The sequence below is a fragment of the Dermochelys coriacea genome, chromosome 15 (genome assembly GCF_009764565.3).
Source record: "Dermochelys coriacea isolate rDerCor1 chromosome 15, rDerCor1.pri.v4, whole genome shotgun sequence".
Lineage (NCBI taxonomy): Eukaryota > Metazoa > Chordata > Testudines > Dermochelyidae > Dermochelys > Dermochelys coriacea.
Window position 1 is genome coordinate 2,692,363 of NC_050082.1, and position 21,420 is coordinate 2,713,782.

General features: G+C 44.3%; 1 protein-coding gene and 1 long non-coding RNA gene across 4 annotated transcripts in view; both read left to right on the forward strand.

The window, feature by feature from the left end:
* Window positions 1-1,396: 1,396 nt before the first annotated feature.
* The window catches only part of OSBP2 (oxysterol binding protein 2), a 345,452-nt gene continuing 325,428 nt past the window's right edge, over window positions 1,397-21,420 (forward strand). For 2 of the 3 annotated variants that reach the window (XM_043497816.1, XM_043497820.1), the window contains exon 1: window positions 1,397-1,724. In XM_043497816.1, coding sequence (XP_043353751.1) covers window positions 1,543-1,724 — 182 coding nt within the window. In that variant the 5' untranslated portion in view covers window positions 1,397-1,542. The remainder of the gene's footprint in view (window positions 1,725-21,420) is intronic. The other variant, XM_038373548.2, reaches the window with a different exon arrangement.
* Window positions 7,557-20,302, forward strand: LOC122456763. The gene is made up of 2 exons (XR_006275805.1): window positions 7,557-9,099; window positions 19,339-20,302. It is a non-coding gene; the product is annotated as an uncharacterized LOC122456763 (long non-coding RNA).

The following is a 21,420-nucleotide window of genomic DNA, read 5'->3' on the forward strand; positions in this document are numbered from 1 at the left end:
CAGTACAGGTTTTCTTGCCCCTTCCCCTGAGGCAGCAGGTCCAGGTCAGGGCACCAGGTGAGATGGACTCTGATGTAGTTACACCAGGGCACATTTTTCTAATGCAGCCAGGGCCTACTGGTGGGTGCCAGAAGGGGGTATAGAGACAGGCAGGCACTTGTACAGGCCCTCCCTGAGAAAGGGTTATCTGAAGAGGGATGGATCACCATCCAGCATGGCAAGGTCAGACCTTCAGCAGGCCTTGTATGGCACAGGCCCCATGGGCAGCAGGGCTGGGTGGGCAGGCAGCAGAGAATGCATCCGATGAAGTGAGCTGTAGCTCACGAAAGCTTATGCTCTAATAAATGTGTTAGTCTCTAAGGTGCCACAAGTCCTCCTTTTCTTTTTGCGAATACAGACTAACACGGCTGCTACTCTGAAAACTGGTCGAAAAGGGGCTCTGGCAGCTCCGGCAGCACAGCTGATCGGGCCACTAAAAGTCCAGTTGGCCGGCTACGTGCAGCTCCTGGAAGCGGCAGGCATATTCTTCTGGCTCCTAGGTGCAGGGGCAGCCGGGGGGCTCAGCATGCTGCCCCCGTCCCGAGTGCCGGCTCCACAGCTCCCATTGACCAGGAATTGCAGCCAGTGGGAGCTGCGGGGGCAGTGCCTGCAGATGGGGGCAGCATGCGCAGAGCACCCTGGCCCCTCTGCCTAAGAGCCAGAGGGACATGTCACCGCTTCTGGGAGCCACTTGAGGTAAGCGCTGCCCTGAGCCCTCACCCCCTCCCACACCCCAGCCCCAGCCCCGAGCCCCCCCTGAACCCAAACTCCCTCCCAGAGCCCACACCCCCTCCCGCACCCCAACCCCCTGACCCTGCCCGGACCCCGCCAGAGCAGCCAGGGACTGAGGGCAGGAGAGCAGGCTCCCTGGGCTGGCTCTGGGCCAGGAAATAAGGCCCCAAAGCAGGCAGGCCCCCACCCCAGCTCGGCTCGGCTCGGCTCGGCTCGAGACAGGCCCCGCCCCCTGTGTCATGGCTCCGCCCCACCCTTGGGGAGCCCTCGCACAGCGGCGCCTCTAAGGGCTGCCCAGCCCGAACGTGCGCTTCCTAGCCCCGCCCTGCTCGGCCCCGGCCCCGCCCCTCTGCGGGGGAGCCCCGCCCCTCTGCTGGGGAGCCCCGCCCTGCTCGGCCCCGGCCCCGCCCCTCTGCGGGGGAGCCCCGCCCCTCTGCTGGGGAGCCCCGCCCTGCTCGGCCCCGGCCCCGCCCCTCTGCGGGGGAGCCCCGCCCTGCTCGGCCCCGGCCCCGCCCCTCCGCGGGGGAGCCCCGCGGAGCTCCGGCCCCGCCCGCCACTCTCACACGTTGGGGGCGGGGCCGCCGCTGCCCGGTCACGTGAGCGCGGCGCCCCGCCCCCTGCCCTCGCCGGTGCCCCCGGCGGCCGGGCGGAGCGGCGGCGCGGGGCCGGGTCTGTGGGGAAGGCGGCCGCTCTGTGCAGCGGCACCCGCGGGCTGGTCTCCATCCTCGGCGCCGTCCCCTGCCTGGCCTGCAAGAACCCGCCGGGCCAGCCATGAGCGCGGGCAGCGAGCCGGGCAGGGGCGGCGGCGCCGGGCTCGGGGCGCCGGCCGCTCCCGCCGGCTGCGACACCGACACCGACACCTACAAGGGCTGGCTCTTCAAATGGACCAACTACCTGAAGGGCTACCAGCGCCGCTGGTTCGTGCTCAGCAACGGGCTGCTCAGCTACTACAGGTAGCGGGGGTCCCGGGGGCTACTGCGGGGGTCCCGGGGGCTACTACAGGTAGCGGGGGTCCCGGGGGCTACTGCGGGGGTCCCGGGGGCTACTACAGGTAGCGGGGGTCCCGGGGGCTACTGCGGGGGTCCCGGGGGCTACTGCGGGGGTCCCGGGGGTCCCGGGGGCTACAACAGGGGTCCCGGGGGCTACTGCAGGTAGCGGGGGTCCCGGGGGCTACTACGGGGGTCCCGGGGGCTACTGCAGGTAGCGGGGGTCCCGGGGGCTACTACGGGGGTCCCGGGGGCTACTGCAGGTAGCGGGGGTCCCGGGGGCTACTGCGGGGGTCCCGGGGGCTACTACAGGTAGCGGGGGTTCCGGGGGTTACTGCGGGGGTCCCGGGGGCTACTGCAGGTAGCGGGGGTCCCGGGGGCTACTGCAGGTAGCGGGGGGACCTGGCGGCTACTACGGGGGTCCCGGGGGCTACTACGGGTAGCGGGGGATCCCGGGGGCTCCTACGGGGGTCCCGGGGGCTCCTACAGGTACCGGGGGGGTGGTCCAACTTCTGTAGGTATGGGGGGGACTACCGGGGGGGTTAGGCTCCTACAGGGACTGGGGGCTACCCCTGGAGGGACAGCTATTATAGAGATGGGGGACCCTATTGGGGGGCGGCTGCTACAGATGCCAGGGGTGTAGCTGGGAGGGGTCTGGGTACTATAGGTAATGGGGGGCTACCCTGTGGGGGTACATGGGGACTGAGGTGTGGTTCAGCTACTATAGGTACTGGGGGTCACCTGGCTATTACAGGGATGCGGGGGCTGGTGGCCTGGGAGGGCTTCCTTGGGGATACAGAGACTGGGGAGATGACACGGCTATTGCAAGGATGGGGGACAGCTATTGCTTGGGCCAGTGTCTTGGGCACAGGGATGGGGGGAGGCAGCCCAGCTACTTGGGGGGACGTGGGAGAAGAGACTTATGCAGGTACTGGGGGACTACTGCAGGGACCCAGAGTGGGTGGGCCTGTCTCCCATGGGTGGGGAGGGGGTAAGCTGTAGCTTACGAAAGCTTATGCTCTAATAAATTTGTTAGTCTCTAAGGTGCCACAAGTACTTCTTTTCTTTTTGCAAATACAGACTAACACGGCTGCTACTCTGATACTACAGGGATGAGAGGGTTCTGTGTGGAGCACTCTGGGTGTGGGGAGGCTCCAGATGCAGGGGGTAAGGCTCGGTGGAGTGGGGGTTTGGGTGCTGGGGTCTCGGTGGGGTGGGCTGTGCGTGTAGTGGGATGAGTCTAGGTGGGGAGGTCAGTGGGGTCTGGATGCAGAGGGGTTGGCCAGATGGGGGAATCATTCCCCATACAATGTCCCCTCCCCCTGCAGCTGAGGAGTGATAGGGACAGGGAGCTGGAGGGGAGTGCAGAGCTTCCTGCAGCTGGGGTTGGTTTCTGGGCATGGGTCTGACCTGGGTCTGGGCATGGGTCTGACCTGCTCTTTACAGGGGAAGAGGAAATCCTATTCTTGTCAGCCCATCTGGGACTAGCAAATGAGCCCAGCACAGTGAGGAGCCACTCTCCAGGGCTTCCCCAGCCCCACCCCCACTGCAGTGATTTACCTGTCCGCTGGTCTGCTCCAGGCACCCAAAATGATGCACCCGTGCTTTTTGCGAGTGGTGCGTGACCACTCTTGCTGCTTCCCTTTGCTTCACTATCAGAAGTCATTTTTCTGCAGGGAAGCAAATAAATTTGTGCAGGACATGAATTCTGTAAGTGTGCGGTGGTGCAGAGTTCCTCAAGGAGTAATATACACAACAAATTACACGAGGCAGTACTTTCGCTAGAGACATGCTCTCTTCTCAGTCTGGTCTGCAGGACTGTAATGGGCTCGTGTAATTGCCGAGAGTGCCCAGCTAAGGTTTGGGCTAGTCAGTGGGGTGGTTCAATTGATATTTACCTTGGAAAAAGCTTTTAATTTGTTCAGGCCAACTGTTTCTTCAAACAGGATTGGGCTAATCAGTGGGGGAACAGGGCCAAACTGTTTAAGCATAGTTCAGAACTGTTCTAACCGAGGTAGGGACCTAAACTGGAACTCTTTTTTCATATTGTTTTTCACATGGTTAAGTTCAGTCCACACTGGTCATTGTTTAGTTAGCTTGAACCAGTTTAAAACAGTATTTTAAAGTGTGGTATGGTCAGAAAAGTGATGTAAATAGTAATAGCTACTTGTTTTTAAAAAAAAGTTTTTTCCCTAAGTCATCTCGGCTGCGAAATGGGCAGCTGGAGTGGATTCATGATCTAGAATGATCAACAGAACTGTTAAGTTCTGAGTGCAGTATCTTCGTTTCTTCTGATGGTGCATACAGGAGCTAGGAAGAACACAACTTGACTTTCCCGGGTTGAATTTGCAGAGCTGGCAGTTGGAAACTTGTAAATTGAGCATATTTGTTATGGAGTAATTGATATTGAATCCCTGATGCCATCTGTAGTCACTTTTCAGTGTATAACTGTGTTTAAGCTGAGTATTGTATATAAAGAATGTAGCCGGTATCATTAACGCTTTTTTCTTAGCATTTCACTCAGTTTGGGGCAGTGAAAATAGTCTAGTCATTTCCTTCTGGTTCTCGGGCATTACTACAGGGCTGAGGTTTTTGGGTCGCAAACCTTGCCAGTGAATGTTTTAAATCAAGACAAAAGTTCACACGCTCTTTTTTCAGAAGAGAGCACTTCTATTAATGTTTTTTGTTAAACGTTTTAACCAGACCTTTAGCTATACTGGCAAGAAGCTAGTGCACCCGCAATAGCTCTTTGTAGAGACAAGCTGGCGGCACCTGCTTTAGGCCTTCTCCAATTTGTTCTTCTAAAAGTTCTGCATTCACACTGTAATGAAAATAAGGGAAAAGTTTGTATTCTTTAAATCCTCTGTGTATTTCAGAGGCCAGTCTTGGATTCAACAGTTGGGGCCAGTGTGATGATCATAGAATATCAGGGTTGGAAGGGACCTCAGGAGGTCATCTAGTCCAACCCCCTGCTCAAAGCAGGACCAACCCCAACTAAATCATCCCAATCAGAGCTTTGTCAAGCCTGACCTTAAAAACCTCAAAGTAAGGAGATTCCACCACCTCCCTAGGTAACCCATTCCACTCTCCTTGTGAGAGAGTTTTTCCTGATATCCAACCTAAACCTCCCCCACTGCAACGTGAGACCATTACTCCTTGTTCTGTCATCTGGTACCACTGAGAACAATCTAGATCCATCCTCTTTGGAACCCCCTTTCAGTTGAAAGCACCTATCAAATCCCTCCTCATTTTTCTCTTCCACAGACTAAACAATCCCAGTTCCCTCAGCCTCTCCTCATAAGTCATGTGTTCCAGCCCCCTAATCATTTTTGTTGCCCTCCGCTGGACGTTTTCCAATTTTTCCACATTCTTCTTGTAGTGTGAGGCCCAAAACTGGACACAGTACTCCAGATGCGGCCTCACCGGTGCCGAATAGAGGGGAATGATCATTAATAACTTCAGTAGTCAAAGCTGGAGGTTAACATTACTACGTCCCAGTCATTAGGCAAAAGTTACATTTTCCTGTGGTGCAGTGTTTGAGAGAAGGAAGCAAAGGTATATATGTCTGGCAACTAAAATAACAGAGATATCAGCAAAACATTCACAGTAATAAAATAAAATTTTTATTAGTAGCACTCACAAGTCAGTTCCATTTTTTGTTCTAGCTAATTCTAAGTTATTACTATACACTTATGTTTATATTTAGAAATGTGATGCATATTGAATTTTGAATTCAAATATTTTAGGCTATCTAAATTTAATTACAGGTTTCAGAGTAGCAGCCGTATTAGTCTGTATCCGCAAAAAGAAAAGGGGTACTTGTGGCACCTTAGAGACTAACAAATTTATTTGAGCATAAGCTTTTGTGAGCTACAGCTCACTTCATCAGATGCATTTGATGAAGTGAGCACATAAGCTTTTGTGAGCTACAGCTCACTTCATCAGATGCATTTGATGAAGTGAGCTGTAGCTCACAAAAGCTTATGCTCAAATAAATTTGTTAGTCTCTAAGGTGCCACAAGTACTCCTTTTCTTTTTGTAAATTAGTACACCTGGATATTTCAGAAAGGAAAGAGGATTTAGTTGGATTTAGGAACGACTGTAATACAGTAACATACCTTTCTGTAGGAAGAAAGAAGTTGTTATAACATTTAGACAAAATTTTTAAAGTTACCATCTTCCTTTGTAATCTGTTGTGATTCTGATTATTTTGAATGCAGAATATAACTTGTTTCCTCACCACTGAGTACCGCATCTAAATGCTAGGTATTATGACCAAAACTTATGGCTTCTCACAAGAGAACTAATAACTGCTGTGCATTATATACCTTCTGAGGTAGATCTGGTAGGGATATTAACTGTATAAATTTTGTACAGTTCTGTCTCTTGACTTCCCATGAGTTTGAAATTTTGCTTGAGATTCAAAGGACCACATTTATTGTTGCCTTCATAAATGATATTGTTTGTGGTGATTAGTTTGTCATCCTATTTTCTAAGGAACCTTGTTTAGCCAACGTTGGGAGAAATTGAAACTGTTTAACTATATTAAAGGTGACCAAAATGTGTTATATGACATACATAAATCCTTAAGATCCCAGACACCAATTACAAGATTAGATTTAAATTATGACTACCCTTTAAAGGCAAATTGAAAGCTACTTTTCTGCCAAGACCTGAGATCATACCAATGTGGAGAGCCCTGTGATATTCTTATTTTTTATAATTTTGGGGGGAATTTCATCCTATTTCATTTTAGCCCTCACGGGACAGTAGCAAAAGGAGCTGCTGCTGTGTTGGGTGAGTTTTTGTTTGTTTGTTCAGGTTTCTTGTATTTGTGAAAAACATTGGGCTCTACTGGTACAGTGTGTGATGGATTCGGTCACAGGGATCCCATTGGGACTGTCACCTGATGTGCTGAAATTACCTCTGAGCCTGTTTTCCCTGCCAGCTTGGGAGTCCAGAACCCTGCCTTGTTGAGCCAGACATGCTAGCCTGCTGCAACACAGATTCAGAGTCTGGGCCGTGCCCCAAAACTGCAGACTTTAACCAAAAACAGCTCAGAAGGTTACCTCTCCAGCACCCAGACACCCAGTTCCCAATAGGATCCAAACTCCAAATACATGCGTTTTACTCTGTATAAAGCTTATACATGGTAAACGCATAAATTGTCCGCCTTCTATAACACTGATAGAGAGAGATGCACAGCTGTTTGCTCCCACATGTATTAATCACTTGGGGTCCATTAATAACCAAAAGTGATTTTATTAAGTGTAAAAAGTAGGATTTAAATGGTTTCAAATAATAACAGACAGAGCAAAGTAAGTCACAGAGCAAAATAAAACAAAACACACAAGTCTAAGCCTAATACATTAACAAACTGATTACAGGTAATGTCTCACCCACAGAGATGTTCCGATAAGCTTCTTTCACAGACTAGACTCCTTCTTAGTCTGGGCCCAATCCTTTTCCATGGTACAGTCCTTGTTAGTTCCAGCAGACATTTCAGGTGGTAAGCAGGGGTTTTCTCATGACTGGCAACCCCTTTTGTCCTGCTTCATCCCCTTTTTATAGCTTTGGCACAAGGCAGGAATCTTTTGTCTCTCTGGGTCCCCACCCCTCCTTCTAAATGGAAAAGTACCAGATTTAAGATGGATTTCATTATCTGGTGACATGGTCACATGTCCTGTGAGACCCCAGCCTCCATTCTTTCTGGGCTGGCCCACACATACACAGGAAGGTTTGCAAGTAAACAGAGCCATTTACAGTTCATTGATTCTGAAGCACCCTTAATGGCTTCCACATGGTTTACATCAGTAATACGAGTTTACATCTTATTCTTCTAACTCCAGACATAGAAATAATACATGCAAACAAACAGGATGAACACACTCAGTAGGTTATAAGCTTTGTAATGATACCATACAAGGGGTATTTAGCGTGAAGCATAGTCCAGTCATGTCATATTCATAAGCATATTTCCATAAAGCATATGGAGTGCAACATCACAGGGTGTTCTGTTTCCTCTGCTACAACTGACATCATTTAGCTATTTGGGAGCATCATGCCTTACACAGCATTAGCTATTAGTCATGTCATCGGGGTTGGAAGAGAAATAAGAATCCTGGGGTCCTGAACTTGGATCTTGGCAGGTAATAAGTCTTCCAATTGCCTTTAAAGTGATTCTGGCATTCTAAAATGATTAGCCTGGTCTCTGGCTAAATAGTAGGATTCAAAAATATATAAAAAGAAACATTTCAGTTCATCTTCAGATAACCAAACTAATGTATTCCTAAACTGCTGAAAAGGCTTCTCTATTTCAATCTAGAGTAAATTTGGTCTGGTCAAGTCAGACAACCCTTGAAAGCAGAGCAATAAAAACTGATAATCACTAAGTGTCTTGTGTTCTGACAGGGTTACCTATTCCTAGCTTTCTAGGCCTGCCCCTGTATTTGGGTAACAGTTTCAGTTCATCAATAACTGTTTTTGAAACATTATAGGTTTTCATTGTTCTCAAATTAAGATTGTTAAGAATACTTTTTTATGATGTTAAAAAAATGAAAATCTGAGCAGTTCATTTTGCTGTGTGTATAAAAGTTGACTGGAGATATTCATCTTGTGGCGCTTATAAGCAGTGCAGGAGTGCAGTCTTTCATGGCTGTTGCGAAAATGTGTAGAAAAGTATTATTATGCAATCGTGGAGTTGCTGACTTCAGACATGCGTAATCACTGAACCAACTTTGTCATACTTGGATTCAAAGAGGACTGAGTTTTTGACTCAGCTGAGTTATGACTATAAAAACTTGGGTGAGAACATATTGGAATGTGTCTTCATTCTTGTAACTGGAATTTCTAAGCGAAGCATAGCTGATGCTTTTTTGAAAACATCATCACTTTTGAACTGAGGCCAAGCCTAGAAACTTCAGTCCAAAAGAACTGAGAAAGTTAGTTATAAAAAGAGCTATAGTACTAGTTAGAACTCAGCCATCATTGTAGCAGTCTCAGCCAGCAATCACTGCAATGAGTTTACATAATCTCAGATAAAATATATACTACTTTTATACAGCTTTAGGGTAGTAAGTAGGAGAGGAGTAACCCCAAATGATTAAGTGCGGGTTGACTTTGATTTTGTGTATCGTTCATTATTCTCCTACTTATTCAAAACCTGCGAGTGTTTGTTTCTGTTTTATGTTCGAGCTGCATTTTAAAGTGACTCTGAAAAGGCCTCATAGGATTTCAAGTTCAGCTTGCCTCAGTGTCTGTCAGTGCTTCAAAACTGAAGTGAAGACCCACTAAATCTATGACAGAGCACTCTCTGATACTCCACCGGAACGAGAGGAGTAAGGTAAGTCGACAGGAGCGCGTCCGGGCTCAAGTGTAGACACTGCAGTAAGTCGACCTAAACTACGTTGACTCATGCTACTCCACCTACATGAATAACGTAGCTGAACTTAGATTGACTTACCCTGATAGTGTAGACAAGGCCCTTTTGGGGACCTGCTCTGAGGAGGTCAGGTCAGCAACTCTGGAAGAGCTATAGTTGAACCTCACTTCCATACTGCGCTAGTGGTTGCAGGTGTATCTGAGCAAGGGGGCTTAGGTGTGCATAAGTGTGCTTCCGATCACATTACACTCTGGCATCTGCTTGCCTCGTTTAGTAACACCAGTGTGTGGGAATATTACTTTGGGAAAGCTGCTGATCATATTTTTCAATTAAAGTGGCATTTATTAAGTCTGGTTTCAGAGTAGCAGCCGTGTTAGTCTGTATTCGCAAAAAGAAAAGGAGTACTTGTGGCACCTTAGAGACTAACAAATTTATTAGAGCATAAGCTTTCGTGAGCTACAGCTCACTTCATCGGATGTGAGCTGTAGCTCACGAAAGCTTATGCTCTAATAAATTTGTTAGTCTCTAAGGTACCACAAGTACTCCTTTTCTTTTTATTAAGTCTATTCCTGATTTTCAAGTCTGATGTCCTAGAGCCTTTGGAGGGAAATTTACATCCAACAGACGTGGTCTTCTACCACTGCCTTGGCCACACGTACAATGGGTTAGAAATACTGGAAGGAAATTCTAAATTGGAAGGGGCCATAAAATTATGTGGTAACTTTGTCTTATAATAGTGATATGTCTGGAGTTATTCCTTCTATTTTTTCTTCTGCTTTTCTAACTGTCCCTGCCTGTTACCTCACCTTTTTCAGTATGGCTTGAAATCCCAGAACATTAAAAGCTGTTCTGTATTGGTGACTCTATGTGGGGAGGGAGGGGGAGGGCAGGATCTGGCATTGCTGCTTCAACACCCTCTGAAGGGGATTTCAGAGAGGGTTCCTAGCCCAGTGCTCGGCTTATTCGTGTTCAGACTCAGGAACTTTTATAGATATTTCTGATAAGCTCCCTCTCTTCCAAGCAAGTTTCTTAAATAAAATTGAATTTAGTTTTACAATTTATCTTCTAGGGCTTGTAATGCCTTTGATGGGATTAAGGCAGAGGAGAGGAGGCAAACGTTTTCACCCCCCATCCCCGGGATCTTGTTGAGGAGAAGGAAATGGGTTTGATGTTGGAACAGAGGACTAGGAACCTGTGCATGTGTTGGAGAAAAGATCTGGCCTTTGGATCTGCCTCCCCACGGTTCTAAGGGGGATACTAAAATCTAGAATGTGACTGCTGCCTTCATGGTGCTCTCCCAAAGCTCTGTACATGTCTTTAAACTCTACTGTACTGAATCTTTGCTCTCTCCTTCAGGAAGCAGAAAAACCTTTCTTCTTTAACTTCAGGCACCGTAATTTCTTTAGCTTGGTAAAGTGCTAGGAGACAGGTTTTGCTACATTGCCCATTTCCAATGTTGCCCATTTGGGCCAGGACACAGGTGCTCGTTAATGCTCAGTCATACTCAGGTTTGTGCATGCTTTATCACCCTTATCTTGTATAGAAAGTAAATAATGGCCCCGGGTGCATGTTATCAATTCTGCCACTTGATACTAAAATAATTCATACAAAACTATTTTGCCATGGAAGTCGTAATTGTACACTATGGGATTTTAACATCTTCACATCAAGATTTCTAGCTGAGTTTTGTAATTTCTTGCACAGGGGTAAATAGTTGAAGGAGCTGGTAGAATTCCATGTAGCCCTGAATTTAAAGTTCAGCTCTCTGGGTTCTCTAATGGTTTACTTTTTAGGTATTTATCGGTGTTCCGATTATTACTGTGGCACTTCCTAGGAGAGGTTATAGAACAAACAGTGTACTGTAGGCTGATACCGCGTGGCCTGGGGCAATGACACAATGCTATGCAAGTTAAATATTTCCCCTACCCTGTCACATGTGCCTCACTCTTCGCTCCAAATGTCATGTTAGTATGAAAAAGCTGCTGTAATCTCTCAAATTTAGACTCCCCTCTGATACAATTTTTGATCAAGAAACCGGAGAGGACATTCAAAGGATGGCTTCAGGCAAAAGGCTGTTGGTTTGTTTTTAAATTGCAAATGACTGAGATCTGTATTCAGGAAAGGAAGTACCCTTCATGGAAATGGTATATAGGGTGACATAACATCTCCATTTTGTATAATTTGGATTTAGTGCATCTGGCAATTTATTAGCTCAAGAGAATTATGTAGGTCTGAGTTGTTTTACTCAGCTTTATTATACTAGCACTTTATAAGAACGTACATAGAAAAGAGCGGCAAGATTAGGTCAGATCATGGTCCATCTTGCCCAGGGTCCTGTCTCCAATAGTGGCCTGTATCAGCGCTTCAGGGGGAGTGTACATAACAGGGCAATGAAAGATCCCTGTCTTCTGCTCCCAGCTTCTGGTGGTCAGCAGTTTATGGTGATCCTGAGCATGGATTTTGTACCTGACCTTCTTGGCTAATAGGCATTGATGGACCTATCCTCCATGAACTTACCCAGGTTTTTTAAAATCTGGTTATATGTTTGGTCATCACAACATCCTATGTCAGTGAGTTTCACAGGTTAGTTGTGTGAAAGAGTACTTCTTCTTGTTTGTATTAAGCTGCTGTCTTTTAATTTCATTGCTTTGCCTCTGGCTCTTGTATTGTGTGAAAGGGTAATAACATTTCTCTCCATATTTTCCTGCACCAATCTTGATTGTTATAGACCTCTATCATATCTCCCCTTAGTTGTCCCTTCTAATCTTTTGACTCTCTCCTTGTATGGAAGTCATTCCATATCCTTGCTCATCTTTGCCTTTCTTTGAACCTTTCCCAGTTCCATTGTGTGTCCTTTTTGACATGGGGTGACCAGGACTGGACACCATTTAAGGTGTAGGTGCACCATGGATTTATATAATGGCATTATATTTTTGTTATCTTTTCTATCCCTTTCCTAATAGTTCCTAGCATACTGTTAGCCATTTTGATTGCTTCTGCACATTGAGCAGAAGTTTTCAGAGAACTAGCCACAGTGACTCCCAAGATCTTTCTTGAGTGGTAATAGCTAATTTAGGTCAGTGGTTCTCAACTAAGGGCACGCATACTCCTAGGGGTACGCAGAGGTCTTCCAGGGGGTACATCTACTCATTTAGATATTTGCCTAGTTTTACAACAGACTACATAAAAAGCACTAGCGAAGTCATTACAAACTAAAATTTCATACAGTTGTTTATACTACTCTATATACTGAAATGTAAGTACAATATTTATATTTCAGTTGCTTTATTTTATAATTGTATAGTAAAAATGAGAAAGTAAGCAATTTTCCAGTAATAGTGTGCTGGAACACTTTTGTATTTATATGTCTGATTTTGTAAGCAAGTAGTTTTTAAGTGAGGTGGGACTTGGGGGTACACAAGACAAATCACACTCCTGGAAGGGGTACAGTAGTCTGGAAAGACTGAGAGCCACTGATCTAGTGGCCTCACTGTTTGTCTGGCAGTTTCCTGCTTGTGATGTACTTAACTTTTTTTTTTTTATTACTGTGTAACAAGTTGCTTCTCAAATTCTTTCTTGGCCTGGCTTCTTATACTTGCCAGAGTTTGTGTGCTGCTTCCTATTTTCCTCATCTGACTTCCAAATTTAAAAGGATGCATTTTTAGCGGCAATTACGCTGTTCAGCCATGGTGTCATTCTTTTGGTGTTCCTACTGTCTTTTTTTTTATTTTTATACGTTTGGCCTGAATTCCTCTGGAATGGTGTTTTTAAGTAGTCTCCATCCTGCTTGCAGGTATTTTACCCTTGTGACTGCTCTTTTTAACATCTAACTACCATCCTCTTTCTTGTAGTTCCCCTTTTGAAGTTAAATATTACTGTGGTAGGTTTTTTATATTTTTTTCCCTCACAAGGATGTTATGCAAAAATAAAAGGAGTACTTGTGACACCTTAGAGACTAACAAATTTATTTGAGCATAAGCTTTCGTGAGCTACAGCTCACTTCATCGGATGCATTTGAATGCAAGGATGTTATGGTCACTATCACCAAGTGGTTCAGTTATGGTTGCCTGTTGGACCAGATACTGTGCTCCACTTGGGACTAAATCAAGAATTGCCTCTCCCCTTGTGAGTTCCAGAACTACCTGCTGCAAGAAGCAGTCATTGATGATGTCTAGAAATTTAATCTCTGCATCACACCCTGAGCTGATGTACCCACTCAAAATGAGGATAGCTGAAGTCCCCCCCCCCCCTTATTATTGCATTTTCTGGTTTTGTAGCCTCTCCTACTCCCTTAATATTTCACTGTCACCATCCTGGTCAGGTGGTCAGTACTATATTCCTACTGCTCTACTCTTATTAGTCAAGCATGGAATTTCTGTCCATAGAGATTCTACAGCACAGTTTGAGTCATTTAAGATTTTCACCTTATTTGACTCCGCTTTTTTCACATTGCGTTCATGGGGGAGTGGCACTATATAAGAATCATTTCCATTTCCTCTCTGAGCTTTGTTTTATGCATTGCTGGGATATGAATACTACCCAGATAATTGAGAGTGCTGCTTGTGGGCTATGGAGTAGTACTGCGTAGCTTGCTGCTATTTATCTACATACTGTATTGGAACTTTACCTTGGTTTTATAGACACCAATAGGCTCATACAGTGGATGTATGTAACTAAAACACAGTCCATCTGTCTTCACCCACCAAGACGTAAGACAAGGAATATACATTATTGGTCAGATATCCAGGGCTTGTCTTGGCCTTAGTAAGGCTGAAGAGGGAGAACTGAGCTCTGCTGGACAGAAATGGGAAATGAAATGATGCAGGGGCAGTGAAGGGGCCAATATGCAGCCAGTGCATTCTGTGGCTGGGATAATCCATTGCCAAGGAGCCAGAGGAACTGGAAGGAAAGCTGGACTTTGGAACATGGGAGTGATGAGGTTACATTTTTTTAAAACCCGAGGAAATTAAATGCCCCAAAGTTTAGTTAACACAGAGTTCAGGTTGTTCATTGGTGTCTTGTCCTTCCAGAACACGGAGCACAGCACTGGGCAAGCTTAACTCAGGGTTAATGAAGTTTTTGGCCACCTAATTCTAAGAGGAGCTCAGGTGTTAAACCAAGTAGAGAAAATTGAGCTAGCTAATTGGATGACAGCCATGCCTTAAAGTCCTATATTTTGTGACTTGCTTAGGCTGGAAATACTTGAGGGTCAATGGAAATGCTTTCAGAACCATAACCTTCCCTAAGCAAGGGGAAGTTTGTGTTCCATGGCTTATTACAGCTCATAATGAGCTTTGCCTCTTGACAAAAGTCTCTTCTGACTGGTGCTGCAGATCCTCTTGTTAGTGTGGAGTGGAAAGGAGAGCTTTCCTTCATCTTTGCATCCATCTTGCATTGGTAGGACTGCTCCAGAGGGATTATGGGAATAGTAGAGGGGCCTGCAGATATTCTTACTATGTGGTCATTACATCTCTTTCCTGGGGGCAAAACGCCTGCAGTTGCCTCTAGTCCTGTGGCTGCAATACAGCAGCAGAGATTCTGCACAGGCTGTTCTGGAACCTGGGAGGAAATCAAATCCTGGCCCAGTTACCCAAGCTGTGAGCATGAAGGGAGGTTGTGACAGTAACCATCTTTGAAATGCCTTTCTGTGCCTCAAAAGAAAACAGGAGCCACTTATAAATCTGAAAAGCTGCTTTTGGGGAGAAATGAGAACATTGCTACTTTAAATAATAACCAAACTACTTTATTCCACTGCTATGGATTCTTTGGTTATGCAGCTGCTTTTAGTATTGTGGAGAGCTTGTGTAGTAAAACGTTAGCATTACTCATTAAAAATTGTTCCAGTTCAAACCTAACAGCTAATGAAATTCCTGGATGGCTTATCATAGTCTGTTTAAAAAAGCAGAATAGTTGAACAAGCCAAGCTAGCGTGTTCTCTTAAAATTACTGCACATTTCAAAAAAGCCAGCCACATGTAGCTTTATGGAAGAGTTATTGGTTGAAGCACAGAAAGAGCTTGAATGCAGGTGATCCAATATGAATACAGCTCTGAAATGTTGTGGAATAATTCATTCATGCACTAGTTGGCAACTTTAGTTCCAAGGAGCATTGAATTTCTGGGGCCAGTGAATCTATGGAATTGCAGGAAAATGAGGTTGAGAATCGGGCCTTTCTAGCAGGGCTTCCTTACCCTGTGGAATGGAACTTGTGACCATTTAAATATGCTTTCTAGATTGTCCATGCATTGCTTCCTGCTGCTACTACCCAACCCTAGCTTTCAAATACATTATACTTTTGTCTCAGCCTACTTTATGTGGGTGTGTAATTTTTTTTACTCCCAGATTAGCTTTTTGAGTACATACTGGCTAAGTAATGCAATTTTCAGGAAAATACTTAAATAGTGTTAGGAGGAAATAAGACAAGTGAAAATTTCTGGACATACTTTGTCACCTGAGTTTGTAAATAGAACTTGAATTAAGAACTGAACTGGAACCTTAATGTTGACCCTGTAACGTGCCCATTATCTGCTTATCCACCAACACCCCTTTGGCACCAACCACCAAGCCTCATTCACAAGTCCATTATCAACAGTACAATACTGTAAATAAAGAACCATAACTATTGGATTACCTGGCATTGGATTTGAGTTGGATTCTAACTGGAGATACCATCAGCTGTCGTACTGTAAGGAGCTCTTATATTCCCCCCATGCCACCACACTGACCCAACCACACTTTCCTCCACTTCAGCCAGTAGTCTACAGTGATAACTTATTTCTTATACACAGTGTAGAACAGCACCTAGCTACCACCACTATGGTTATGTCCTCCATAGGACATGAGATGTATGGTCAGGGATACATTTAGTTCAGATTCAAATTTTACAACCACATTTCTCCTAGCTTAATTAATAAGTTTTACTACATTGCCCTATCTGTGGGAGCAGGGGGAAGTCTGTGGTCTTGCTTTCTGTGACCATAAATTAATGTTTCTGTAATCAATTTTACTGCTTTGTTACAGCGTACCGTATACTGTGTGCACAGAGATGCAGTAATGCAGTGTTAAAGTTGAAGTGAAGCACTTAAGTCAGGGAACTCAGAAGTAAGGTTTTTACTGCATCGTTAACTCTGCATGTTTGCATATTCTGTGTTTTAGGGCATAGATTAATAAATGATATGCAGAGCCCTACATTAAATGATGAAAACTGGACTGAAAATACATGGCATGAACATTAAAGTGGAGTGAAATTACCATGACTTTAGGAACCTTAATCTTGGAATTGCCTGAATTGAGTGCTAGCTCGCATAGTCCTTAACCTTGCACCATCCTGTCGCTTTTAATTTCTCTCTCCTTTTTTAAGGCTGAGAAATTCAGTTATCAGGTACTGAAGAACTTAAGTTGGTGTTCCAGCTTCAATTTTAACTAGCTTCTGCTAATGGCAGAAATTTCTATAAAAATAGATATCATGTAAGGGAAGCAATGGATTTTTAATTGTAAAAGAAAACATGCTGTTATACTTTCTCAACATTCAGCATACCACTTACTTTTGAGTCTATCCATCAACTCCTCATACAAAAACATATTGATGGAAACAAGAAAATTCACTCTTCCAAACCTGTCTGTCTCATTTTCAGTAAAGGTTAAATGCCTTGATAAGTCTGAATTACTGCTTTTTTTTTTTTTTTTAAATATGCAGACATTTCTAGTTTCGTCTGCATGGTCATTTGTAAAACTAAAGAAAAGAATTATTGGCAAGTATGAATTTATTGTTTAAAAACCTATGGGCTCTGAGCTCTTTTTTACTGCATTTCTGTAGGGCCACACACCTTTAGAAAGGAAGTTTTTGCTAGTTGTACTTTATTTTTTGTGCTGCCAAATATCTAGACCAGTAACTCAAATTGAAGTTGGCAGCTCTTTCTTGTTTGGCAATAAACAGTCTACAGTCCTTCAAGTATCACATTATCTCACTGGGGTTTGATAGCAAGATGTGTAGAAAGTTAGTGTACGCGTTGAGTGCATTGTTGAACTTCATGTTTCACTCTCCTTGAATAGGTCTGCTGCCAAATTTACATGACTGCTGCTTAATAAGAATGGATTTAAAAACTAAGCCGTGCTGTGGTATTGCAATCTTCCTGATAACATTTACTATAAAAATAGGCAGTCTCCTTAATTTCTAAAGTAAAACCTAGCACTGCTTTAAAAGTAATGTGAGAGTCCTGCATAAAGAATATTCCTCGTATTCAGGTGCAGTGTAGGGATGTGTAATCCTTTTTCAGCAATCGGGTTTCTTAATCCGTTTGTGTGTAATAAATATTCCCAGCCAAACAATAAAACTGACACAAAGAAGATAATGGCTTTGGCTATGGATAAATTGCTGGATAAGGAAAAAACTTGCTCCATAACCTCTCGTCAGGGATTCATAAGTGCAACTGCCTCAGAATGACAGGGTTCAGAGTAGCAGCCGTGTTAGTCTGTATCCTCAAAAAGAAAAGGAGGACTTGGGGCACCTTGGAGACCAACAAATTTATTTGAGCATAAGCTTTCGTGAGCTACAGCTCACTTCATCGAATGCATCCAATGAAGTGAGCTGTAGCTCATGAAAGCTTATGCTCAAATAAGTTTGTTAGTCTCTAAGGTGCCACAAGTACTCCTTTTCTTTTTGCCTCAGAATGGATATCTTCCTCAACTGAAGAGGGGAAGATTTCCTTTCAAATCTGCTACAATGCTGGAAGTGTTGATTAACAAATCTGCTCATGCTGAACTATAATTCCATCCTGCAGTAAAAGTTTTATATTTGCATTAGCCCAAATGAGAATTCACTGTTCCATATCCACAATAAACATTTTTTCTTATTCCTCTCAAGGGGTTTTGGGTCTCAAAATGCAGGTATGCTCCAGATTTTTTTTAGACAGAACAAATGATCCATTTATATAAGAAGGAGCATGGTCTAGTTGCTAGAACCCAGAATTCATGTTTCCCCATCCTTTTCTCAGATCTGTCACTGACTGCTTGGGCAGGTCACAAACCTGGAGCCTCTGTTTCAGTTAAAATAGGCTAAACCTCCCCTGCTCTGGTGAGGTTGAAGCTTTGGTTGCTTTAATGTCAGGTGAACTGAAAAGCAGTATAGAAATGCAAAGTCATCTTGGAGGTTGAGAGCACTGAGAGGCTGAGTGCTTTCTGCATGGGCAGCCCATGTGCTACAGCTCCAAAGGTGGTGGTTCTGCCAGTTTAGGTTTAATCCGTTTCCCTAAACGTATTCCTAAATACAACAGTCTCAGGTGGGGGAGAGCTGAGTGGGCTTCCTGTCTTGTGTGGTACTTTGGGAGGAATAGTAGGGGACTCTGGAAAGAGGAAAAGCAGCAGGATTGTGATAACCATATGGCATGCCAAGGAGGAGTTTATAGCCTGGGGAATTTAACATTACTAGCAAGAGTGCTCAAAATTGTCCAGTTGCAGTACTCTTGCATGAATTTAAATTGCTGCTTAATGCTAACCTTGAACTGTAATTCTGCTGAGTGTCTCATCCTTTTCACATAAGTAAAAAAGCGATGTTATATTATGCTTAAATATCTTTATCTGCTTCCAAAGGTGGTGAATGACGCTGGATACCTGACTGCTCTTAAGCACCATTGTTAACATCCTGTGGTGATTCTCTAAACTGTCAATGCTCCTTCACTTAGTCAAGGAAAGGAGAACTTAGGATTTCCCCATCCAACCCCTCAATCACCCAGTTTTTGGTTCTTCAAACATTTCATTCTCTGTAAGCTGCAAGTAAGGGACTGTAGAGACTGTGCTGGAGGTTTTATTTAGCCTAATAAAATTGAACAAAGGGCAGAAAATAACCATTTCTTTTGCAATTGTTAAGATTCCCGTTTGGGACAGTGAAGGGGTTTCCTGCAACATTTTTTTCCATTGCTGATACTCTAGGGATCTTCCCTTTCTCTGAATCAGAGTTTAAAATCACACATTTTTAAATGTTTCTTTTCATGGGCCCACTTTCAAAAAATCAGAAGGAAAGGAAGCTGGAGAGAAAAATGAAGGTAACTGAAAACCAGACTTCAAGGACAAAAGCATTTCATTGCCTCTTGGAAGGAAAAGAAGATGACAAGCCTATGTTTATTTTTCTATATAAACTAGAGTTTTGTATTTGGTTATTCATTCTTGTGCTCTTTAAAAATTGGTTGATTCTTTTCTGTTGTAGTGCATTGTCGTCTTCTATACAAACCAGCGAAGGAAACAATGGCAGCTGAAACCAGTGCCCAAGTGATCTGTCAAATGAAAGATTACTAAAGGTGCAGACTGAACTGCTTTGGCCCTCAGTTGGGAACTTTTGTTTACGACCCACTGCAATGATGTTGTTGGACAACTTAGCGAGTCTTCGCTGGAATGTTACGCACCTGTCCTGTCTCCGCCTCCATTGTCGTTGACTTTCCATCTATTATAAAGCTTGCCAAGAGGAGGAACTGAAGAGGCCTATTGCGTTGCTTTCTAAAGAGCCATTTGGACAGACGGAGCCTAACACAGGAGAGCTCTTTACTTTATCAGACCTTAGCTGCTGGAAATGCCTGTTCCTTTCCTAGAAATTGCTGCCTACGTGAGGAGAGAGAATGGGGAGGTAGATAACACAATGCACTTTGAGATTCTAAATGCTTCCCATTGTTACATGTTTGTATCAAGAGAAGGCTGAGCTGTCCTAAGCAACAAGTGGAAGATGTAACTGAAACCTTAGCCTGTCCTCTTGGTTACTCTTTCTTGCTCGTATGCAAAATATAGCAAATGAAAGTGTGGAAAACCATTTAATCTATTCTCAAGCAAAGGGGCTGAAGAACTATGCATCTCTTGAAACAATCTGACTGCAGGATTAATCCTTTGAGCCTATTGATCAAAGGGATTTATCCAAGGTAGCCAGTGCTCTTTTGCATTGGAAGACCAGAGTTCTGCGTTGTGCTGGCTCTCTTGCAGTGTACTCTTTAAAGTACTGTGGGGCTGTTAATGGGGGGAGGAGATAGACCAGAAACGGCTGTCAGTTTCACAGCTGGCCTGCAGCAGACATAAATCGGTGATCTAGAGATGTAAGGTGCTTTCTTCCATTTCAGTCTCATGAACCATCTGGTCTTGATTAGCTTCACGTGCCAGTGTGTAAACTTTGTAAGGCAGCTGTCATTAATAATAATAATAATAATTATTAATAATAAAAAAAGGAAAGGGTAACCACCTTTCTGTATACAGTGCTATAAAATCCCTCCTTGCCAGAGGCAAAACCCTTTTACCTGTAAAGGGTTAAGAAGCTAAGATAACCTCGCTGGCACCTGACCAAAATGACCAATGAGGAGACAAGATACTTTCAAATCTGGAGAGGTGGGGGAAACAAAAGGTTTGTCTGTCTGTGTGGTGCTTTTGCCAGGAACAGATCAGGAATGCAGTCTCAGAACTTCTGTTAGTAAGTAATCTAGCTAGAAATGCGTTAGATTTCCTTTTGTTTAAATGGCTGATAAAATAAGCTGTGCTGAATGGAATGTGTATTCTTGTTTGTGACTTTTTGTAACTTAAGGTTTTGCCTAGAGGGATTCTCTATGTTTTGAATCTGATTACCCTGTAAGGTATTTACCATCCTGATTTTATAGAGGTGATTCTTTTACCTTTTCTTTAATCTTCTTCTTTTAAGAACTGATTGATTTTTTTCATTGTTCTTAAGATCCAAGGCTTTGGGTCTGTGTTCACCTGTACCAGTTGGTGAGGATTTTTATCAAGCCTTCCCCAGGAAAGGGGATGTAGGGCTTGGGGGGGATATTTTGGGGGAAGATGTCTCCAAGTGGACTCTTTCCCTTTTCTTTGTTTAACACGCTTGGTGGCGGCAGCATACAGTTCAAGGCCAAGGCAAAGTTTGTACCTTGGGGAAGTTTTTAACCTAAGCTGGTAAAAATAAGCTCAGGGGATCTTTCTTGTGGGTCTCCAGATCTGTACCCTAGAGTTCAGAGTGGGGAAGGAGCCTTGACAGCAGGTCATTCACTTTTAAGAGGGAGTGAAACAATCACTTCAGAGTGAAAGTGTTGCTATGAAGTCTTACATCACCACTTCGTGCAGAACATTTATTTTGGTTCTTTTGTTTAATTAATGAAGTAAGTTTCACTGTGTGAAGTGAGTTGAGATGCATTCCCAGGGTCATGACAGCAACTTCAGAAGACTCTTCTGTTTTTGTTTGCACTTGTCCACACCAGCACTGTAAAAACAAGTGCAATATTTACTGTCCCTGATGATCAAGTGGGCATGGGCATAGTTTGCA